The following is an 18,576-nucleotide window of genomic DNA, read 5'->3' on the forward strand; positions in this document are numbered from 1 at the left end:
TTTAACTTTTTAACAACAATATTTTGTGTAAATTTGAGTACAACCGGAATCTGAATGTTTAAATGTTTTTACTCATGATTAACAAAACCCTATTTAGGAGTTGGTATCTTCCACTCGCCAGCTGATCGGCCTCGACTCCCGGTGCGGTCCGTCGGACTGTACGCGGCCGTTAATTTCTTGAATTTTGTCTTAATTACTTCGAATTTATAGTAGCGGCTGCTCGTGTCCGTATCTTTCAGCTCTTACGCTGCATTTTCAGCTCGGGGATTTCGTTGTAAAGCGTTTTTGATCAAACGTCGAGCCGAGGAATTCCCGCACAAGCACTAGGCCGCCATTGGATCCCCGGTGTTTCCTGCAGAAACCTGCCGCCTTCACATCGCCGCCATGGGGGACACAGGAAGCGAGCGCAGCAAGCCGCCTAGTATTCCTCCCCGCTGCCCTTGTGGATTTTGGGGGTAAGATGATTCATTTTACACGTGAGTGTACCCGTGCGGCGAATTTGATGTGGATTAAGGCGAAAAATGTGAATGAAATGTGGAGTGTTTGTTGTTCATTGTTGTAGGCCGATGGATGGGGGTGGGGAACAACCACTCCTGTTTTTCACATCTACAGCTGCTGTTTCCCCTCAAATACACGCATAAAACACACACTTCCATCAAACACGTATTACATATAAACAGCAGGGCTAATCAAAAGCAGATTTGGGCGATCCAGTAGTTTTTTACGAGCCGTGTGAGCTGGACTGACAGATCACTTAGCCTATATCTTACTGTCCTCTATCACAATCATTGGCTGTGTTTGAAAACCTTATCTGGACAACACTTTTTGGCATTCTAGATTGTGTAATGTCACTGTTGTATTTAAAAACCTGGTGAACATAGACGTTCACGTAGAATCTTTGGGGCATCAAAGGGGGACACCATTTTTTTCAATTTTAAAACGTACATAAGCCAGCATTATGATTACTAATTTGGCTGTATTCAGAACCTAGTGTGCTGCCTACCTAGAAAACATTTTGGCCATTATAAGTGGCATAATTTTGTGGACTGTATTTCAGAACATAGTAAGCAGCCTACCTAGACCACAGGGGACATTGTGTTTGTGCTGTATTTCAAAACATTGTGTGTTGGCTTTCCTACACCAGGGGTTTGCAATCTTTTAGATACTACGGCCCCTTAAATGTGATCAGCGTTGTGTGAGGGACTCTCATCCTAAAATTTAAAAGGCAGCTCCATATTTCATGTAAAAGGTCCCAATTTATATGGTGAAACTCACTAAAATAATACTGTACTGTTAGATGTAGTACTGTTCATTTAAATCCTTTTATTTAAATCCATTTTTGTATTTTAATCAGTTTATTTATTTTAAACATTTAGTTAGATAGTCAGATCTTATTTTTATCGAAACCCCTTGTCCTAGACAACATTTTAAACTTTTTTTTTTCCTTCTCAAAACTTAGTTTGTTTTGTAGATGCTGGCATTGTAGGTGCTTACAACAGATTTTGGAATCATTGGGGACATAATTTGTGTGCTGGAGGCCTATATCAAACCCTAGTGAGTCGCCTACCTAGACAGCTGGTTAAACATTTGGTACACACCTCTGATTTCTTGAAATTCTGTCTAGGTAGACACCTCCCTAGGTATTGAGACACAGCAAGTGTCTTCATATAGCTGAATCAAAGGATAATGATGATAGATAGACTTTTGCTTGAGTGACACATAAATCAGGACTCTTCTTCAAGCATTGTGTCAGGCTCACAGGTGCAGTCATTTGACACTCCATGTTGTCTGTTCTCCAAACAAAAGCACCAGATCTGGGCAAGACCAAGAGAGACCTCTTGACAGGGGATTTTTCACTTATATTTTATTTGTTAGCCATTAAACAAACAAACAATATTTTAAAAAATAAAATAAAGGTTGGATAAATAGTTTGATAATAAAGTAAAAATAATAAGTGGTGGTTTGGATCAAATGCTGATGATACACCAGTAATTAAATGTTTCATGGCTCGTGTACCAGTTGATTTAATCACATAGAGCCCCTCTCACATTACTCGTTGACTAAGCTGTCATAAAATAGAGTCAATCTGCTGTTTTGTGTAAATTAGACTGTAAATCCAGGGCTTAATGCTAAGTGGTTTCAATTTGTACTTACCTTGCCAAAGTTTTCACTGGCCCCACCCCAAAAAAGTGATAAATTAAAGTAGTTATTATTTCCATATAACCCTTGTTTTGTAATTTAAAACAATTATGACACCAAAATGTATAGCAGCAGGTAAATTAGGCTGCTGTCACTTTAAGATCTAATGCAATGATTCAATGTTCATGCATTTTCTTTCTCAACTGTTTACGTTCAGATATGACATTACCGAATGAGTGCACTCGCCAAGACTGGCATTTTGGCGTTTTTTGTGTGTGTTTTTGACCATTCAACCGTGGACAGTATCCTAATACTTCATAATAAAGCTGCCTGATTCTGGATAAATTAAGACTCGTAATTTTGTTTTTAAAATAGAGGCCAGTCAATTCAATCAATTTGCATACACATTTGAATGAATGATTCAATGACTCAATTATAAAGACTTCACTTGTTTCATTACTGGATAAATCTGCATTTTTGAACAAATCTCTTGAATGACTGATTCAATGACAAAAACATTTTTTATCAGTCGGTTATGTCGCCACCTACTGGTGTAAAGATGTAATTGATACAATCTTTATTTGAATTGTCAAGTTACTTTCGAAAGGTGATTTAATCGATTTTGATCACAGCTGTAGATATCGTTGTTTATCATCGAACTATGATATCCCAGTGCTTCTGTGATAATTTGCATTATTGTAATAGAAATAATGATAATTTGAGGTTGAGAAAAATGTTTGTGAAGCTGTTTTATATCAATGACAATGGCTTTCTTTGGCTCAATGTCTGCGATGTTCTGCTGTGATTCATACTTGCCAAAGGTTTAATAGACAGCCAAATCATTGTGTGGGTGTTTGCCTCAAGTAGGGCTGTCGTGACAACTGAAATATTGTAATGCCGCACTATTGACAAGCCAACCGCGCCAACCTCAGTGTTCACTTTTTTATTCTTTTTTACGAGGCTATGGCCTTCTTGTTTTACAATTGATCACTGTACATTGAATGTTAAATAAATTAATGATGAATACAAGAGTGTTACGAGTGTCATTTTCCCGCCAACTGTTTGTATCCGGTGTTTTGTTGATTTTGAATAAGACTAAAACAATAGCATGCGCTCTCGTCCCAAAACCTAATATAACGTCGCCAGTTTGGGAACATTGCGGCTTTCAACCGAATGAAAAGGATGAGCCAGCAAAATTAGATATGCTAATATGCACAATTTGCGGCAAATGGGCCCTGTTACACTCGGCAATACTCCGAATTTGAGGTCTCATCTCGCTAACTGTCATCCAGCCACAAGCATCAAGTCGCGGAGCAACCTCAGAAAGGACAGCTGAGGCTGGTACCAGCCGACAGTTAAGAGTAGCTGAAGCCTTTGCAAAATCTGTCAAATACAGCCGTGAAAGTAACAGGTAACAAGGTAAATGGCTTACAGACGCTGTTAAGCAGTGTGAGATGGTTCCATTCAACACGGTGGAGAAACCTGCATTCAAGACAATGCTTAAAGTTGACAAGCAGTACGAGTTGCCGGGCAAAACCTACTTTTCAGAGATTGCTTTGCCGAAATTGTACAACACAGTAAAAAAGCGAGCTTATGAATGTCGACGACTTCTCTGCCACAACTGATATGTGGTCAGGTGTCAATATGACTCCTTATATGATTCTAACGGTTCATTATCTGTGCTTGGACTGGACTCTGAAATCACGTTGCCTCGAAACAGTGTTTATGAACCGGCTGCCTCATAAACACTTTAGGCAAAGGCCTGTTTTTCAGATCCTAGATATAGGGGGATCATATCAATGACAAAGATACAAAATCCGGACTCATCAAAGAGATTCTGGGAGTAGAGGACGAAGGGAGCGCTGCCAATACGTCAGTGGTTGGAGACGAAGGGCAAGCAAAGCAAAAAAAAATAGAAAGTTGGAGACTTGCTGAAATCACGGACAACATCCGCGTCAGCATCCATACCTAAGAGAGCTCGAGCAGATAACAAGCTCACACTACCTACAGGAGGAGCCCATAGACTCCAACGCAAATCCACTGTCTTGTGTACGCAGCACACATCCGAAGCATGCGCTCAGAAAGCCGCCTCTTAGACTCACACAGCAAGTACAGAATTTAATTCTCTTTCACGTCTTCTTGCGTTTGAATATTTAAATTGGCAAGGCTTTAAAAACACGTGCAAATTATAAACTTTTGTGACGATGAAGCACTGGCCCGATTGGGCAAGTGAGCTTTCCGTCAACTGTCCCGAGCTTCTTTTACGCTGGCTCCAGACGGTCGGGCGGTCTTTATTGTCAAGCCCTGTTCTGGAATGAAGTCAGGGTGTAATTTAAAGTCTGTGTGAGTGTACATAGGTGTGTGTTGTGGTGGATAAACGTGGTGAATTATCTAAAAATTGGTCTTTTCATCATCATCATAATCCCTCTAGTCATTTTCTCCTCTCTGCTTTTAATGTGTCATATTTGTGCAGCTGAAAAGACTCATAAATAGATTGTAGCCGTGGTTTATTTTGGACTCTTTATTCAAGTGGCACAGTTGCTGTCATTGCAAATCCACATTAGACATGAAACTGGGCATTAACAGAGCACATCATATCTGGCCTTTATAAGGCAATAAACTTCATTCAAAAATGTCACAGACTCTTGAAGGCTGTACATCCCACACCTTTAAGCCACAGCCCATCTCTATTCTGATATTCTTGACTCTTTATTGTTGTATTGGTGCCTAATATAACTGACAATAAGTAAACTGAATTCTTGTGATTTAGTGTTAAACTGAAACTTTTTTTGTCTGACTCTGATTGTAGTTTGAAGGGATTAATGTGGACCAAATTATAGTTACTGATGGCTTGTAATGTCACTAAAGACAGTGGTCTCACATGATTGTTTTCCATCAAAATCTGAAATGAAGCATATGTTTGTTATACCTAGCATAAGTGGGGCTGCTCGATTATGGAAAAAATCATAATCACGATTATGTTGGTCAGTATTGAAATCACAATTATGTAACATGATTATTTCACATGACTTTGGGAACGTGTTGCATAATTAAAAAGACACCTTTCAACAATTCTTAAAAATTAAAATTTTAACATTTATTGTACTTTTTGACCTATTAAAATGAATAATATAACAGAGACAGCCACTGCCATGTAGCAAATCGTGCATGTTTCTGCTCGTCGTCGGATTCCTCAAAGCCAAACTGTTCCCAGACAACGGATTTGGTTTTGCCTTTTTTGCTCACCAAACGCTGCTGTGGCTGCCCTCCTCCTGCCATCTTTACTCACGCTGAGTTTTTAAATTCTAGCGGATGATATGCACACGACTTGCCTCCCTGACTGTATAGGCTGAGAGAGTTTATGGCTTCAGGAGGGGGGATGTGCGTGTGTCATTCAGAACACAAGACAAAATAAGAGTGTTCTTGCAAAACAGAACATGGCAAATTAAACATACTCAATTGTACTATTTTGGTGATCGTTGGGAGCCAAAATTGAAATCGAAATTCAATGAATTGCACAGCCCTACTTGTAAGGTAGTTATTTTGATTGGGCAGAACATAAATCCTAGGAAACCGATACTTGAGGAAAAGGTTTCGGCTAACCTGTTTCATGTGTAAAAGCAGTATCAAAACGTGAGTGGCTTTTTCCCTCAACCTGCCTAACTGGTGTTGAATGACACTAGCAAACGCTGCTCTGTTTTGATAACCAGTCAAGACAAATTGTGCACACCTACATCTTCACTCAAGATTAGACCAACGGCTAGGAAGTATCTGATGGAAAGTCATGTGATGTGAGTAAACTCGGCCTGTGTGTAGTTGGTTGTCTGATACAAATTCTAGTATCATTAGTATCCCCTAGTAAATTCTAGTCTATCAAGATGTAATAGTATAGTTATTTTTGCTGTAAATGCAATGAAAAAAAAAAAGTGTATATTGGATAAACTAGGCCTATGTGTTAATGTCTATTTTTGGATAATCTAGTGAATTAAAAACTTAATATCACTTGATTTTTTAGCTTTATGAATGCAAACCAAAATATCAGATTATTCACAATAAAAATGTGGTTTAAAAGATTTAGCAAAATTGCTACTAGCTGGCACATTTCTACTGTTGCACATTATTAACCGTCCTAATTGTATGATGTTTGCTCTGTTTCTAAAGACATTTCTCTGTTTGTGTAGTAGATAGAGGGCGCTGCAGTTCAGAGGGGCTGAAGTGTGAAGGGCAGCTGTGGCATTTCATTTTTCATTCGATTTCCATACTTCCATCTGGCATCTTACATTTGAACACCTGTTAGCATGTCAGCCTTCTCATTTTCAAGCATGCATTATCTTTTGGGTGCTGGTGCGGGTTGGGAATGAGTGTGGATGGTGAGATCATCTGTTGTGTTTGGATGCACCGTCCCCTGTGATTCCCACAGAATACTCTCATTATTGCCAATTAAAACCTTCACCATTTCAATGTTGCCTTTATTTCCTCTAAGGTAGGTGCAGTAATTTCAGACCATAGTGTAGGAAACCTTGAACAGCACCTATCTTTTAAAACATGCAACATTCCTGTTGCCTGCCAATCCGCTGTAGATGTTGACTTTACACACAGTGATTTGTTTATTTCTGTGTGTGTTCAATTATTATTATTATTGGTAGGACTTCACATGTTGGTGATGAGCAGCTCTGTTTCTGACGTGTCCTGTTTGAGTGAAACAGAGCTTTTGCATAAATACAAATGGAATTGTTAGTCGGATAGATAAGAGACTCTTGTTTTCATTTGGGGATTTAAGTTTCTAACCCCAAATATGAGCAATCCAATTCATGCTTGCCCTTGAAACACTATTTGTTGAATGTGATGAGAAAAGACTAGGTATGATGAAATAGTACAAAGTCGAAAAAGCTAGTGATTTTAGTGACTCAGTCAAAATGACTCCAGAGTTTTCGGTTTGAATTGCTTTTGAAAGAAACTCATTGTTTGCAGGAATTTACATAATCTTTTAAAGATACACATTTGCTGCTTTTTTTTTAAACCGGTTTTGTTTTAATTAAGTTAGTTATTGGCAGGTGGGTTCATTATGTAGGAAGCGCTGCATCAATCACATCTACAAATTAGATTCAGTGTTATTGTGGTTATTAGGAAAATGGCTTGATTAATGGTGTGATGCGATTTGTGTTCCTCAGGTTGTTGAATGTGTCGCACACACAGTGTCTCTTCAGAAGGTGGGCTGAGGTGTGTGTGTGCTGGAGTCTTGATTGGGCTGTTGCCTCTTTTCATAAGCAGTAATTGCAGATGACATTTAACAGGAGATGTCAGATTAATCCAGAGAGAGGCCGGCTTGATTAGCTTGGAATCATGTGACCGAGGAAGACCATGCACACATACTCGCACACACATAAACTCACCGTTGCATTCTCTGAAAATATGTAAAAGTTTATCTGCTGCACAGTGAAATGCTGTATATATTTTTTTCCAACTAGGGCTGCAACAAATTATTATTTTGATTATTGATTCATCTAACGATTATTAGAACGATTAATCGACTAGTCGTCGAGTATTTCACAGATTAATCGACTAATAGTTGATTATTTTCCCAAATAATCAGTAAGATTTGATCGATTATTCAGCTTTTGCAAATAGTTACAATATTGAGTTTAACCTTTTGTAACTAATAAATAAAACAAGCAAAACTGCTTTTGAAAATGTCTTGTTAGTCAACTTTGAGCCTTCTGAATAGACCAATCTCCTTCAGGTTTTCTGTCATCCTCAGAAGTCATCGATAAGTCAACTTTTACAATGACTGATACGGTTTTTTTAGGGCTGGTCATTGACATAAATTTCACGATTAGATTTCGATTCCGATATAGATTCAATTCGATTCATTTGGATATATATCAGGTTGAGTACATGTTAATTTTTCTCAGTTGAGTTTAGTTGTTGAGAGATTTTTTTCCCTATTACATTACTATAATATTAAAGGTTAAAATAAAACAACTGATTTGTATACAATTGCATTTCAGTCATGACAAATCTCAGAAGGTTTGGCAATGGTGGTGGATATGACAGTGTTATTGTATTTGTTCTTAGCGGAATAGATCTGCTATTCTGCAGCTGCTGTAATACTAACTGTTTGGAATTTTTATCATGGTTTATCAAACTGGTAACCGTTTCATCCCTAGTGCTGCACATTTTTTTAGTCTGCAACTAGATGATTTTTTTTCCACTAGTGTGATCCATTCAGGCCGATTTGCGGATCAATTATAATAGGCGGCGGGCACTATAGCATTGATCAGCCTATCGTGCTCAGGAGGCACTGTGTCCTGTGGATCAACAGGTTTAACTATTTCAGCTTATCTCAATGACAACCGGCATCAGTCAGCACTGTCAGTAACACCTTTCCAACCTTTTTATTGCTCATGCACACGCAGCTACCCCATCGGGGTGTTCATGCGGTGATGTGCTCTTCTACACTCAAATGTGCTCATCTTCTTAATATGTATTATTCCTACCCACAATGCCCTGCTCTCTCCGCATGCTTCCTTCCGCCTCCTTGATTGGCTGCTGATTATGATTGCGCTTGATTGTGCCGAAGAAGGTCTGTTGATGTTGTTTTCATTGCTAGTTTCGAGTCGCACGCAGGGAGCGCAATGGATGTTTGTTGTGTTTGTGTAAGTAAAGTGTTTGATATGTCACCGGCCTCAGCCTGCAGGTAAAGAACATTGAGGAACTCTCCACTGTCCACGCTAGTGCGTTTTCGTCCATACTGGCGTGTCCACTGCATATTAGAAAAGATCTCTGTCCACACTACACAACTGAAAACACGTCACATGACCATTCATGCACACTGGGCCATGCGCGTACAAGTGTAAACCGTTTCCGATTGCTCTCGTCTTGCGCATGTAGGCAGCTGCAGTATTATAAAATACTTTTTGAGTTCTTTTCAGTGAGTCAAATGAACTGATTCACAAAGTCTCAGTGATTCATTAGCGAATATTTCTGAATTAAATTAATTCCTAAACATTTTTACCCAGTAATCATTAACAACTCTAAAGGTCACGCAGGAAATGCATTGAATAAAAGTGTGATAATCTTTTTAATTTATATTTGTTTATTCGTTATTTACTTGATTAATTTAGCAAAAAACGATTTAATTTTAATTATAAAAAATAGATATTTAAAAAATAGGTTTACATGTATTTTTTTTTTATTGAATTAATTTATTAATGGATATTTTTAGGTTTTCAATAAAGAATGCTTGATTTTGCTGTGGTATTGAAATCTGTATCAAGAATCGTGAAATTTCGCTAGTGTTGGTTTCAACTACTTATATTTTGGTGTTGTGATGGTCATTTCACAATAGAGATGTGCTCTTCCTCTATACAGATATTTAAGAGAATATCTTTTTTGTCCTTTTCTCTCTCCAGGTCCAGCAAAACCATGAACCTTTGCTCCAAATGTTTTGCTGGTAAGTTACTTCTAGTACGTGGTCTATATAATCATTATGCCTAATCTGTGTTTGAGAGACTCACATTCTCTCTGTTCTCTCCATCAGACATACAGAAGAAACAGCCAGACGAGGACTGCACTCCAGAGCCCGCCCCCAGCTCCAGCAATAGCCAATCAGCAGTCTTCTGCAATGAGACGAGCAGCAGCAGTAGCCAAACCCTGTCCTCCAAGCCAGCCAGCTCCGAGGAGCCCTCGACAGAAGCCACGCCTCTTCCTGCACAGGACGGTGAGGACACACTAATGTTTTCTGTCTTACCTGTAATAACTTAGATGATATTTCATTGCATCTAGTCTCAGATGGGCCTTAATCATTTTAATATTCCACAGCAGTCATGGAGAATGATAGACAGCTGAATATTGTGGATGAAAAAGATTAACGGACACATTTATAATGTTTGTTTTGGGAATGTGAAATTTGAGTTGAAGACAACCAGAAAGTCTGAATCCTTAGAGATCTATACTAGTGGTTCTCAAATGGTGGGTTTGCAGCGAAGAACACTCCTAAATAGCAACGCCAAGGTCATGTGTTTGATCCCCAGGGAATGCATGAACCGATAAATGCAATGCAAGTCACTTCAGATAAATGTATCTGGCAAATGCATAAATCTAAATCTTGTATCATTCTCTCTCTCTCTGTCTCCCAGAAGTCTCCAGTACAGACACAGCTCGCGGCACGCTATCCACTCCTACAAAACGACCCTGCGACTCAGGTACACCTCACCAATGCTCTTGTGCTTGTGTGTGTCTGGCAGCTTTTAATAGTCTAGCACATCACACCACTTTGGAACTGAGCTGTAAATGTACAGCAGCGTACAAAAGTGGTTTGAAAGTCTCAAAGCAGCTGCTTGAAGGTAATCAGGTGTTACATATTCCACAAAACGTATCTTTATCTCTAACGTTTTGTTGCAACATCTTTTTAGGGAACTTAATTTAAATATCCAATTATTATTTTTTGTGAATCGGTGCAGAAATGTGGTGCATTAATGTATATTTTCTCCCACCCGTTACCTACCGTACACATTTATTTCCACCTCTCTATCCACAAAAAAAGAATGGTTTCAAAGCTCTGAAAGCACAGGAAGCTTTGGTTTAGACAGACTAACCAAGGTCAGTGAGAGCTAAATCAATGGAGTTCAAGCTTTGGTCAAGCCATACTTCAGTCTAGAGTACTTGCAAACTTTCTGCCGACTCTGAAGTCCCTCCTTAGGGGCTCCATGATATAACCGCTTCTTAGGGCTGGGCGGTATGGATGGTGAAATTGTAGTGACAATATAAAGTGCCAGTGGATAGAGATTTTGGTATATTCATGGGTTTCATCAGGTCCCTTTCCACAGGTGTATACAATCAAGCACCTAGATTATGAATGCAGACTGCATTGTGCTTGATTAATACACCTGTGGAAAGGGACCTGATGAAACCCATGAATAGTTGCAGTATGTAAATATATGCGAACTGCCTAAAGTTATTGATGCGTTAGAGCAATAAAGAAACATGCATGAATGAGAAAATAAAGTGCGGGAAGTGTATAATATAAAACATATTTATTAAGTGCAATAAGCCTTAAACCAGGGTTTCTCAAACTCGGTCCTGGAGGGCCACTGTCCTGCAGAGTTTAGCTCTAACACTGATCAAACACACCTGAGAAAGCTAATCAGTGTCTTCAGGATCACTAGAAACTCACAGCTAGGTGTGTTTGATCAGGGTTGGAGCTAAACTGTGCAGGACAGTGGCCCTCCAGGACCGAGTTTGAGGAACCCTGCCTTAAACAAAGAACTCTGTACTCACGCAGACTAACACATAGAAACCTGCCTCTTTAAACAGCATGCGATCACAAAACAAAATTGTCAAAATGCCTGCCTTCTCATAAACAAAGTTGGTTATGTCTTAAGTGAATGTAAACAGTTGGAAATCGGATGTGTCAGTATATTAGATCCACGCGTTAGTTCTTAAAGTGACAGCAGCCTAATAAACCTGCTGCTCTGTCGTTAATGCTTAAACAAAAGAAAAAGAGAAAATCCCTCACTGCTCTTGACTGAATAGCTTTGACTCTTAGCTTTAATATGAAATGAGTATATATTAAATTCATACAATGAAGACTGTGCAGTTTTATTTTATCTTATTGTTCAATATCTGTATTGTTTTAACTTGAATCCTACTATTAAATAGATGGAACTATACGGTTATCCGGACCACACGTCTGTCTTTTAGTCCCGTATAGTCATCCCTGATTGGTCTTAACCCCAGTGACGGGTAGGTTTAGGGGCGGGGTTAGGGGTAGGCCATCGTGTGGTCTGGATAACCGTATAGTACCAAATAGATTTACTGTACCTCATAAACGGTTTAATAATGCACTGTTTTTCATTTGTATCTTACTGTATGTATATATTTCTTAAATGTGTCCTGTTTCTTATTCTTAATTCTAATTATGAAGAATAACTATACATGTACCTATGTAACTATATGTTTTTGTGAAATATAATGACTTAAAATTACTTGTGAAATACAGGTTCTCATAGGTCACTGTGTGGCAACACCTGTCTAGCATTCAGAACACCATAGTAACAACCTAGCAAGGCCTACATTCCTTAAACCTCAAATCTTTCTTCAGACTGCCCAAATATTCAAACTACTTGCACACTGAATGTACTTTGAATATTTGGGCAGTTTAAAGAGAGATTTGAGTATTAAAGGATGTCGCCCTTGCTAGGTTGTTACTATGGTGTTCTGAATGGTTTAACCTTCAATCCATCATAAACCATGCCAACTACCCTTTCCCCCCGTTTAATAATGAGATGCATGGTAAGTCGAACACTTACTTCCCAACTGAAGCTCTGTGTGCTCTCCAGTGTGTTATATAGTGCAGTTCAACTCGCACCAGGTAGTTCTGCAGTAGTGGTGCAGTTGCAATTTAAAAGTTCTTGTTTGTGTTTTCAGCCTCAGGTTCAGAGAGCGAGTCGTCCCCGGAGAAGCGTGTTCGTGTGGGAGAGGCCTCATGTTCTGAAGATTCTCCACGAGTTCCCAAGCAGAAGAACCGTCGGCGGTGCCATCGCTGCCAAACCAAACTGGAGCTCGTACAACAGGAGCTGGGGTCCTGTCGCTGTGGTTAGTATGGCCGCCGTATCATCTGCGAGGCGATGTGACAAAACTATAACGCTTCCTGACTCGCATGCGTCAAGTCTCGACAGCTTTGTTGATGCTAGCGAAAGTTTTCTAGTTTTGTCACATCACGTCACTTGTTCTGACGGCGTATATGATGGGTTTAACAATTCTGTGTGAGCCTGTTCATTCCTCACCTGACTGTTTGCAATTTCAGCGAGAACTTTTAGATCCCTACAGAACTAAAGTATATTTAACCCCCCTCGGTCATTTAAATTTCAGATGCTAACTGTAGGTAAGGAAATAAAGTGAGCGTTTAAACATAATTGCGCAGCTAATATCAGTCCTCCTGGCTGTGCTAGTTATTTTTTTGTCTTGTTTTGTTAAACTGAAGGTGGTATTGTAAGTCATCAGTCTAATGACAATTCCCACTGCTCTGCTAATACACTTATGGATCTGACTGTTCCCGTGACAGCTCGCATCTGAGTCATTATCCCGCCGGGATAATGTTTGTCTCAGGCAGGACTCCTGCAGTTGAAAAACTATGCTGCATTTTCTTCCTAGGGTTCGGAAACCTGCTTGGATGCTTTTTAAAATGTACAGTAACGTACAAGCGAGTAATCCCAGTCGATTTAAGTGTTTAAGTCCTGTGTTCGATTCAGACTGATTTGCTAATCTACTCGAATGATTCATTAAAATGAACCGCTTCATTTCGAGCGAATCTTTCATGAATCGGGCAGCACATTATGCTGTGGGTTTATGGTTGCATGCAGTCAGTGAGAACAACCCTGTTTTTCTTTTTCGTCAAACAATTCAGAAGCTGACAACTCATCTAGAATATATATTCAGCGGCGTCGCCCCTGAATAGCGCTACATGATGCACTGATGTGTGTAGTGCCGTGCAGCTCTTCTGTGGCTGTCGTAATTGAAACATTGTAAGCTTTTAATCATCTCTGACTCATTAAAAACACCATGTGTATTAATGAATATATTAAACTCCTTAACGAGACTCTCTTCTTAATGAGGCTCTGAAGATGGAATGGATCCTCTGTGTGCAGAGCTGGTTTTTATTTACTTGGAAATGATCTCAGATCACACTCTCTAAGAAGTCAAACTACGTTTGGTCTATGCATAGTTAGTGGTCTTTGCTAGTGTAGATATCGCTCAGCTTGGTATTATGGATTTGAACTCTGCATGTGTGCTACGGTCCTGAATGATAACTCAAATTATGCGGCAGAACACCTTAGCAAACACACAGCAACACCTTGGTGTCTACTTTTTTTTACCTTATTTTAGATTTCATATTATTATTATTATTATAATAATATGTATTATTTTATGTGATTATACATTTTATTTTCTCTGATTTAACTACTAAGTCATTTCACTCGGCGGCCATCTTTGAAACTCCTCTCGGGCAGCTTCAGTATTTCAGTCATGCAAGTACAGCTCCTTTCTCTCTGAATGGGGAAACATCAAATTCTCCAAAGCTGTTCACCAAGCTTACGATTAAATTTAATCACCAATGAAATCTGACAACAACTATATCAAAAATGTTGTTTTTAAATGCTCAAATCATGACATAAAACTGAATTTTTCAGGCTGGACCAGCCAATGCGCATGTGCAGTCGTGAAACGCACATCTCAGAACACTGACTGCAGTGACGCATTGACTTTACCAATCGACGATTGGCTCTTTTATTTAGAAGGCGGGACGTATTCCGCCGTATTGCACGTTACACTTTCTCCCATTCTTAGTAATATGAGTGCACTGTCTTTCTGTATCTGAAGTCTTTGGCTAAGCTGTAAGCAAATATGAATGCACCCCATTTGTTATGCCCCCCAAAAAATGAATTAAAAGCTGAAATGAAATTTTTACTTCAGCATTATGGCGTTGAATTTTGCGCAAGCAAGCACTACTAAAATCTAGTTACTTACTTTGAAATGATCCGATATCACAATTTTACGCTCCACAGGAAGTCAATCTACGAATGTTTTGTTTATACAGAAGTGGTGTTTTCTAGCGTAGCTATTTCTCAGTTTGGTGTTAGGCATTTTAACTTTGCACATTTGTGCTATAATCATAAACGATACTTAATTTTGTGCTATATAACACTCTAGTAACCACATGGTACACACAATTTCTTTATTTTCTTTTGTTTTATTATACTTTCTTTTTATTCATATTATTTAGCTTTTAACACAAATCTGAATGCACAATTTATGTCAATAAACCAGATTGAAACTGCAATTGAATTTGGAGATAAATTGTTAAAAAAGAATCCCATAAAATTGCATTGAAGAAGAAACCTGAGCGCAAGCTTTAGGATTGGCTAAGTTGACACTGCAGAAAACATTGCTCTCTTTCTTATCCTAATCTGCATCCTCCTTATTGCCTGCGCACAAATTCGCTGTCTTTCACAGCACTTCCCCTTATTAAAGAACACTTAAATGTTGACTTCAGTAACCCCTGTGTTTACTTCCGTATGACAGTGTGCGTACGTCTTTTTATCGTTCTTTAGCACATACAGTCAGTTCAGGCCTGCTACCAGTTCATAATCAAATCTAATATTGGCCACATTTAACATCATGTGAACAGCCTAAAAAAGAAATCAGTTCTGAGCAATACATCTGAATTGAGCGTGAACTTTGGCTTTATTTGACTATTATTTGACTTCTATTTTTCATTTGTTTGTTTGCACTATTTATTACATTTTTTTATTATTTTATTTCATATTATTTACCTTTTAGCACAGCTGAGCTTCAATCAAATCTCAAGGCACAATTTTTGTCATGCCAATTAAACAGTAAAAAGTTGTTAGTAACAACCCCCAGCGACACTCCTCATGCCAGTGATGTATTGCATGGGCAAGCACCACTAAAATCTTTTACTTAGAAATGATCTGAGATCAATATAATCTCTCTGGCATTCATGTTAAAAAGCAGAAACTTCAGCAGGCTAACAGTGACGTAATTAGTGACTTTTTAGAGTCATTTGTGATGTGTGTGGCAAGATGTGCTCAAGCATGCTGTTAAAATCCGTCAAATTAGTGTTACGTGCTGTTAGAACGCTCTTTAAAACCAACCTTGAGCAGGTTATACAACACTTTCATCTCATTGTGAGCACTCTCTCTCTCTCGTTCTCAGGTTATGTGTTCTGCATGTTGCACCGGTTGCCGGAGCAACACGACTGTATGTTTGACCATCTGGGCCGCGGCCGAGAGGAAGCTGTGCTGAAGATGGTTAAACTGGACCGCAAGGTGGGCCGAACCTGCCAGCGCATCGGAGAGGAGTGCTCTTGAACGCACACACTCGCACACACCCACGCACCCACACACACCCACACACACACACACACACACTCGCATCCACCGATCACTCACCTGTTAGTGGCATCTTTTTTCCTCCAACACATCTCAGAGGACCCCTCACCCCTGCTTGACCTCTGACCTCTGACCCCCTCAGTAGCCTTGTGCTCATCACACACAGGCGACCCGCACAGCCTTAACGTTCTGTTTTCAGTCCCCTTCCACACCCAGTGCATATGCAGGTCAGTAGGTCAGACCAATTTGGGCTCCCAAGCGGCCCGTACTTTGGAGAACTGCTCTTGTCTCAGAGGCTGCGATCGACTCCAGGGGAAACGCATCGATCGATCGAGACCTCTGGGAACTTCTTCTCCATCACACGGACAGACGCTGACCGAGGGAACTGGGGGTGACCTGGATCACACGAGTCACTCCGTCCCGGAAAAAAAGCCCGGCTCTGCCGCGACTCGAGTTGATTCTCTCGGCCGATCCGCGTCAGAGCCGTGCCCGTTTTACTCGCGTACACTCACACTCACATATGCACTTAACACCGTTCGGTGCAATCAAAACGGTACCCTTCGGTTTGGGTTCAGTTGGGAAAGAGCCGCCCACAGCTCATCTGAGAACTGTAGTTCGTTCAGGTCTGAATAAACACACTCTGTAACCTCGTACAACTCCCATCAGCCCTTGCATCATACACTCTGCCTCTTTAAAAGCAGCTGAAGATCTCGGTGGCTTTTTTTTTTTTTTTTTTTTGCCCTTGTTTCTCGCTTTCTCTCTCTTTCCTCCATCATTCTCACTAGTTTCCTGTTCTTTCTCCTGCCTGCTCATGCTAACCTTTTCTTTCTGTATTCTCTTGATTCTTTCTCTCTCTTTTGCTTTCTTTCCTTCCCTCTCATACATGGCATTATGGAGGGATGTGTTCAACTCTGGTGGGAACGAGGAAGGCGGAGTCTCAATTTACCGGCGCTTTTGTTTTATTTGAATTTTTTTATTTTATTATTATTACTTTTGACTGGTTTTCTGTTGATGTCGACATGGACAACTGAAGATAAGAGATGAATATTGTGTATCTTAAGAAAAATCCTTATTTAACCTCCTTTGTGTTTCTGGTTAACTCTCACTCTAAGCATAGAGCTGCATTACTTTGCCCTTTTTAGGTTAACATTTAAAAAAAAGCATACAAAAAGCGAAGATATGGATAAGATAAAATTCTGTAGCCTTTCTTTTGTTTTCTTGTTTTCCTTTTTTTTTCCCTTTCCTCTTTTGCTGAAAAAGAATAAAACTGGATTAGAGGATGTGTGGCATGCTTTTCTTTTTTTACTATATCAAGAGTGATTTTCATTTAAAAACAGAGTTTGTGCAAAAACACGTTGACTTAAACAGCTGAACAGTGAAATATACAAAGAACAATTCATAAATATAGTAATAAACTACCATTCAAAAGTTTGGGATCAATAAGATTTGTATGATTTTATAAAGAGTAAGTGTTTTTCTCATCAAGTTTGCATTTATTTGTTACAGTAAAAACGGTAATATTGTGAAATATGATTCGTTTAAAATAACCGTTTTCTATTGTAATAAATTTCAAAATGTAATTTATTCCTTTGATCAAACTGATTTTCAGCATCAAGTGTCTTGATATGACATGATTCTTCATAAATCCTTCTAATATGCTGATTTGCTGCTTAAGAAACATTTCTCATTATCAATGTTGAAAACAGTAGTGCTGCTTCATATTTGAGTGGTAACATTGTACATTTTGTTACTGTCACTTTTGAGCAATCTAATGTGTATTAATATCTTTAAGATCTTATACTGACCCCACACTTTTGAACATGGCCACTGGGCAAACCAACTTCCTTCAATAAAGATGTTAGCCATATTAAATCAGTTAAGTTGTATGTGTGCAGTACTGAAGACATTTTATGTGCAAGCGATAGTAAAACATGAAATAACAGAGTTTGGTCATGCGGGTCCAGAGAGTAAACAGAGCTTAAATTGGAGCAAAGCTGACATTGATTCTCATATTTTTAATGTGGTTAAAAAGAAAAATTGTCAACCAGCATAAGCCAAATGTGAGTTCCTTAGACAAATAGGTTAACTGTAAAAGCTGGAAGCACAACCACAGGACCGACAGAAATGAGCAGGCTAGAGGAATGGCTTCATGAATTCCCCTGGATGGAATGAACACCTGTGACCCAGTTACAACAAAACCTGCATCACGAGCCCCACGGATATGGGTCTGACGGCGGGCGTCCATAAACCGCTGGTGTTTGAGGTCAGTGCTGTGTAACCTGGGGTTGAGAAGCTCAACCTGGATCCCTACGGTGGTCTGGACGCTTCATCTGTGAACTCAACCGATAATGGCCGTGTCTGAAACCAAAGACGACGGCCTTTCTGCCAAGTCAGCCAATGATTTGGTGTTTTACCATTTATATCAGACAGCCAACATTTCATTGCCATTAGCTAAATAAGATGGCATGTAAAAGTGTACTTTTCATGAATATGGTACATTTTAGTGTCCACTGATGTTTTTATT

At 39.3% G+C, this 18,576-nt stretch overlaps 1 protein-coding gene and 1 long non-coding RNA gene across 3 annotated transcripts in view; one reads left to right on the forward strand and one right to left on the reverse strand.

The window, feature by feature from the left end:
• Positions 1 to 18,576, reverse strand: part of LOC309486259 — a 323,243-nt gene that overhangs the window by 128,502 nt on the left and 176,165 nt on the right. The window lies entirely within an intron of this gene.
• zfand3 (zinc finger, AN1-type domain 3) lies at positions 103 to 17,332 on the forward strand. Of its 2 annotated transcripts, none has more exons than XM_082153805.1 (6): positions 103 to 476; positions 9,552 to 9,592; positions 9,680 to 9,859; positions 10,278 to 10,343; positions 12,568 to 12,735; positions 15,877 to 17,332. In XM_082153805.1, the coding sequence occupies exons 2-6, from the start codon at positions 9,565 to 9,567 to the stop codon at positions 16,029 to 16,031; spliced, it is 597 nt and encodes a 198-aa protein (XP_082009931.1). In that variant the 5' UTR covers positions 103 to 476; positions 9,552 to 9,564; the 3' UTR covers positions 16,032 to 17,332. The 2 variants fall into 2 exon arrangements, with proteins under 2 accessions (XP_082009931.1, XP_082009930.1); XM_082153804.1 differs by having other exon boundaries at positions 105 to 455.

Source organism: Leuciscus leuciscus (genome assembly GCF_965113295.1).
Source record: "Leuciscus leuciscus genome assembly, chromosome: 22".
In the NCBI taxonomy this organism is placed as follows: Eukaryota; Metazoa; Chordata; class Actinopteri; order Cypriniformes; family Leuciscidae; genus Leuciscus; species Leuciscus leuciscus.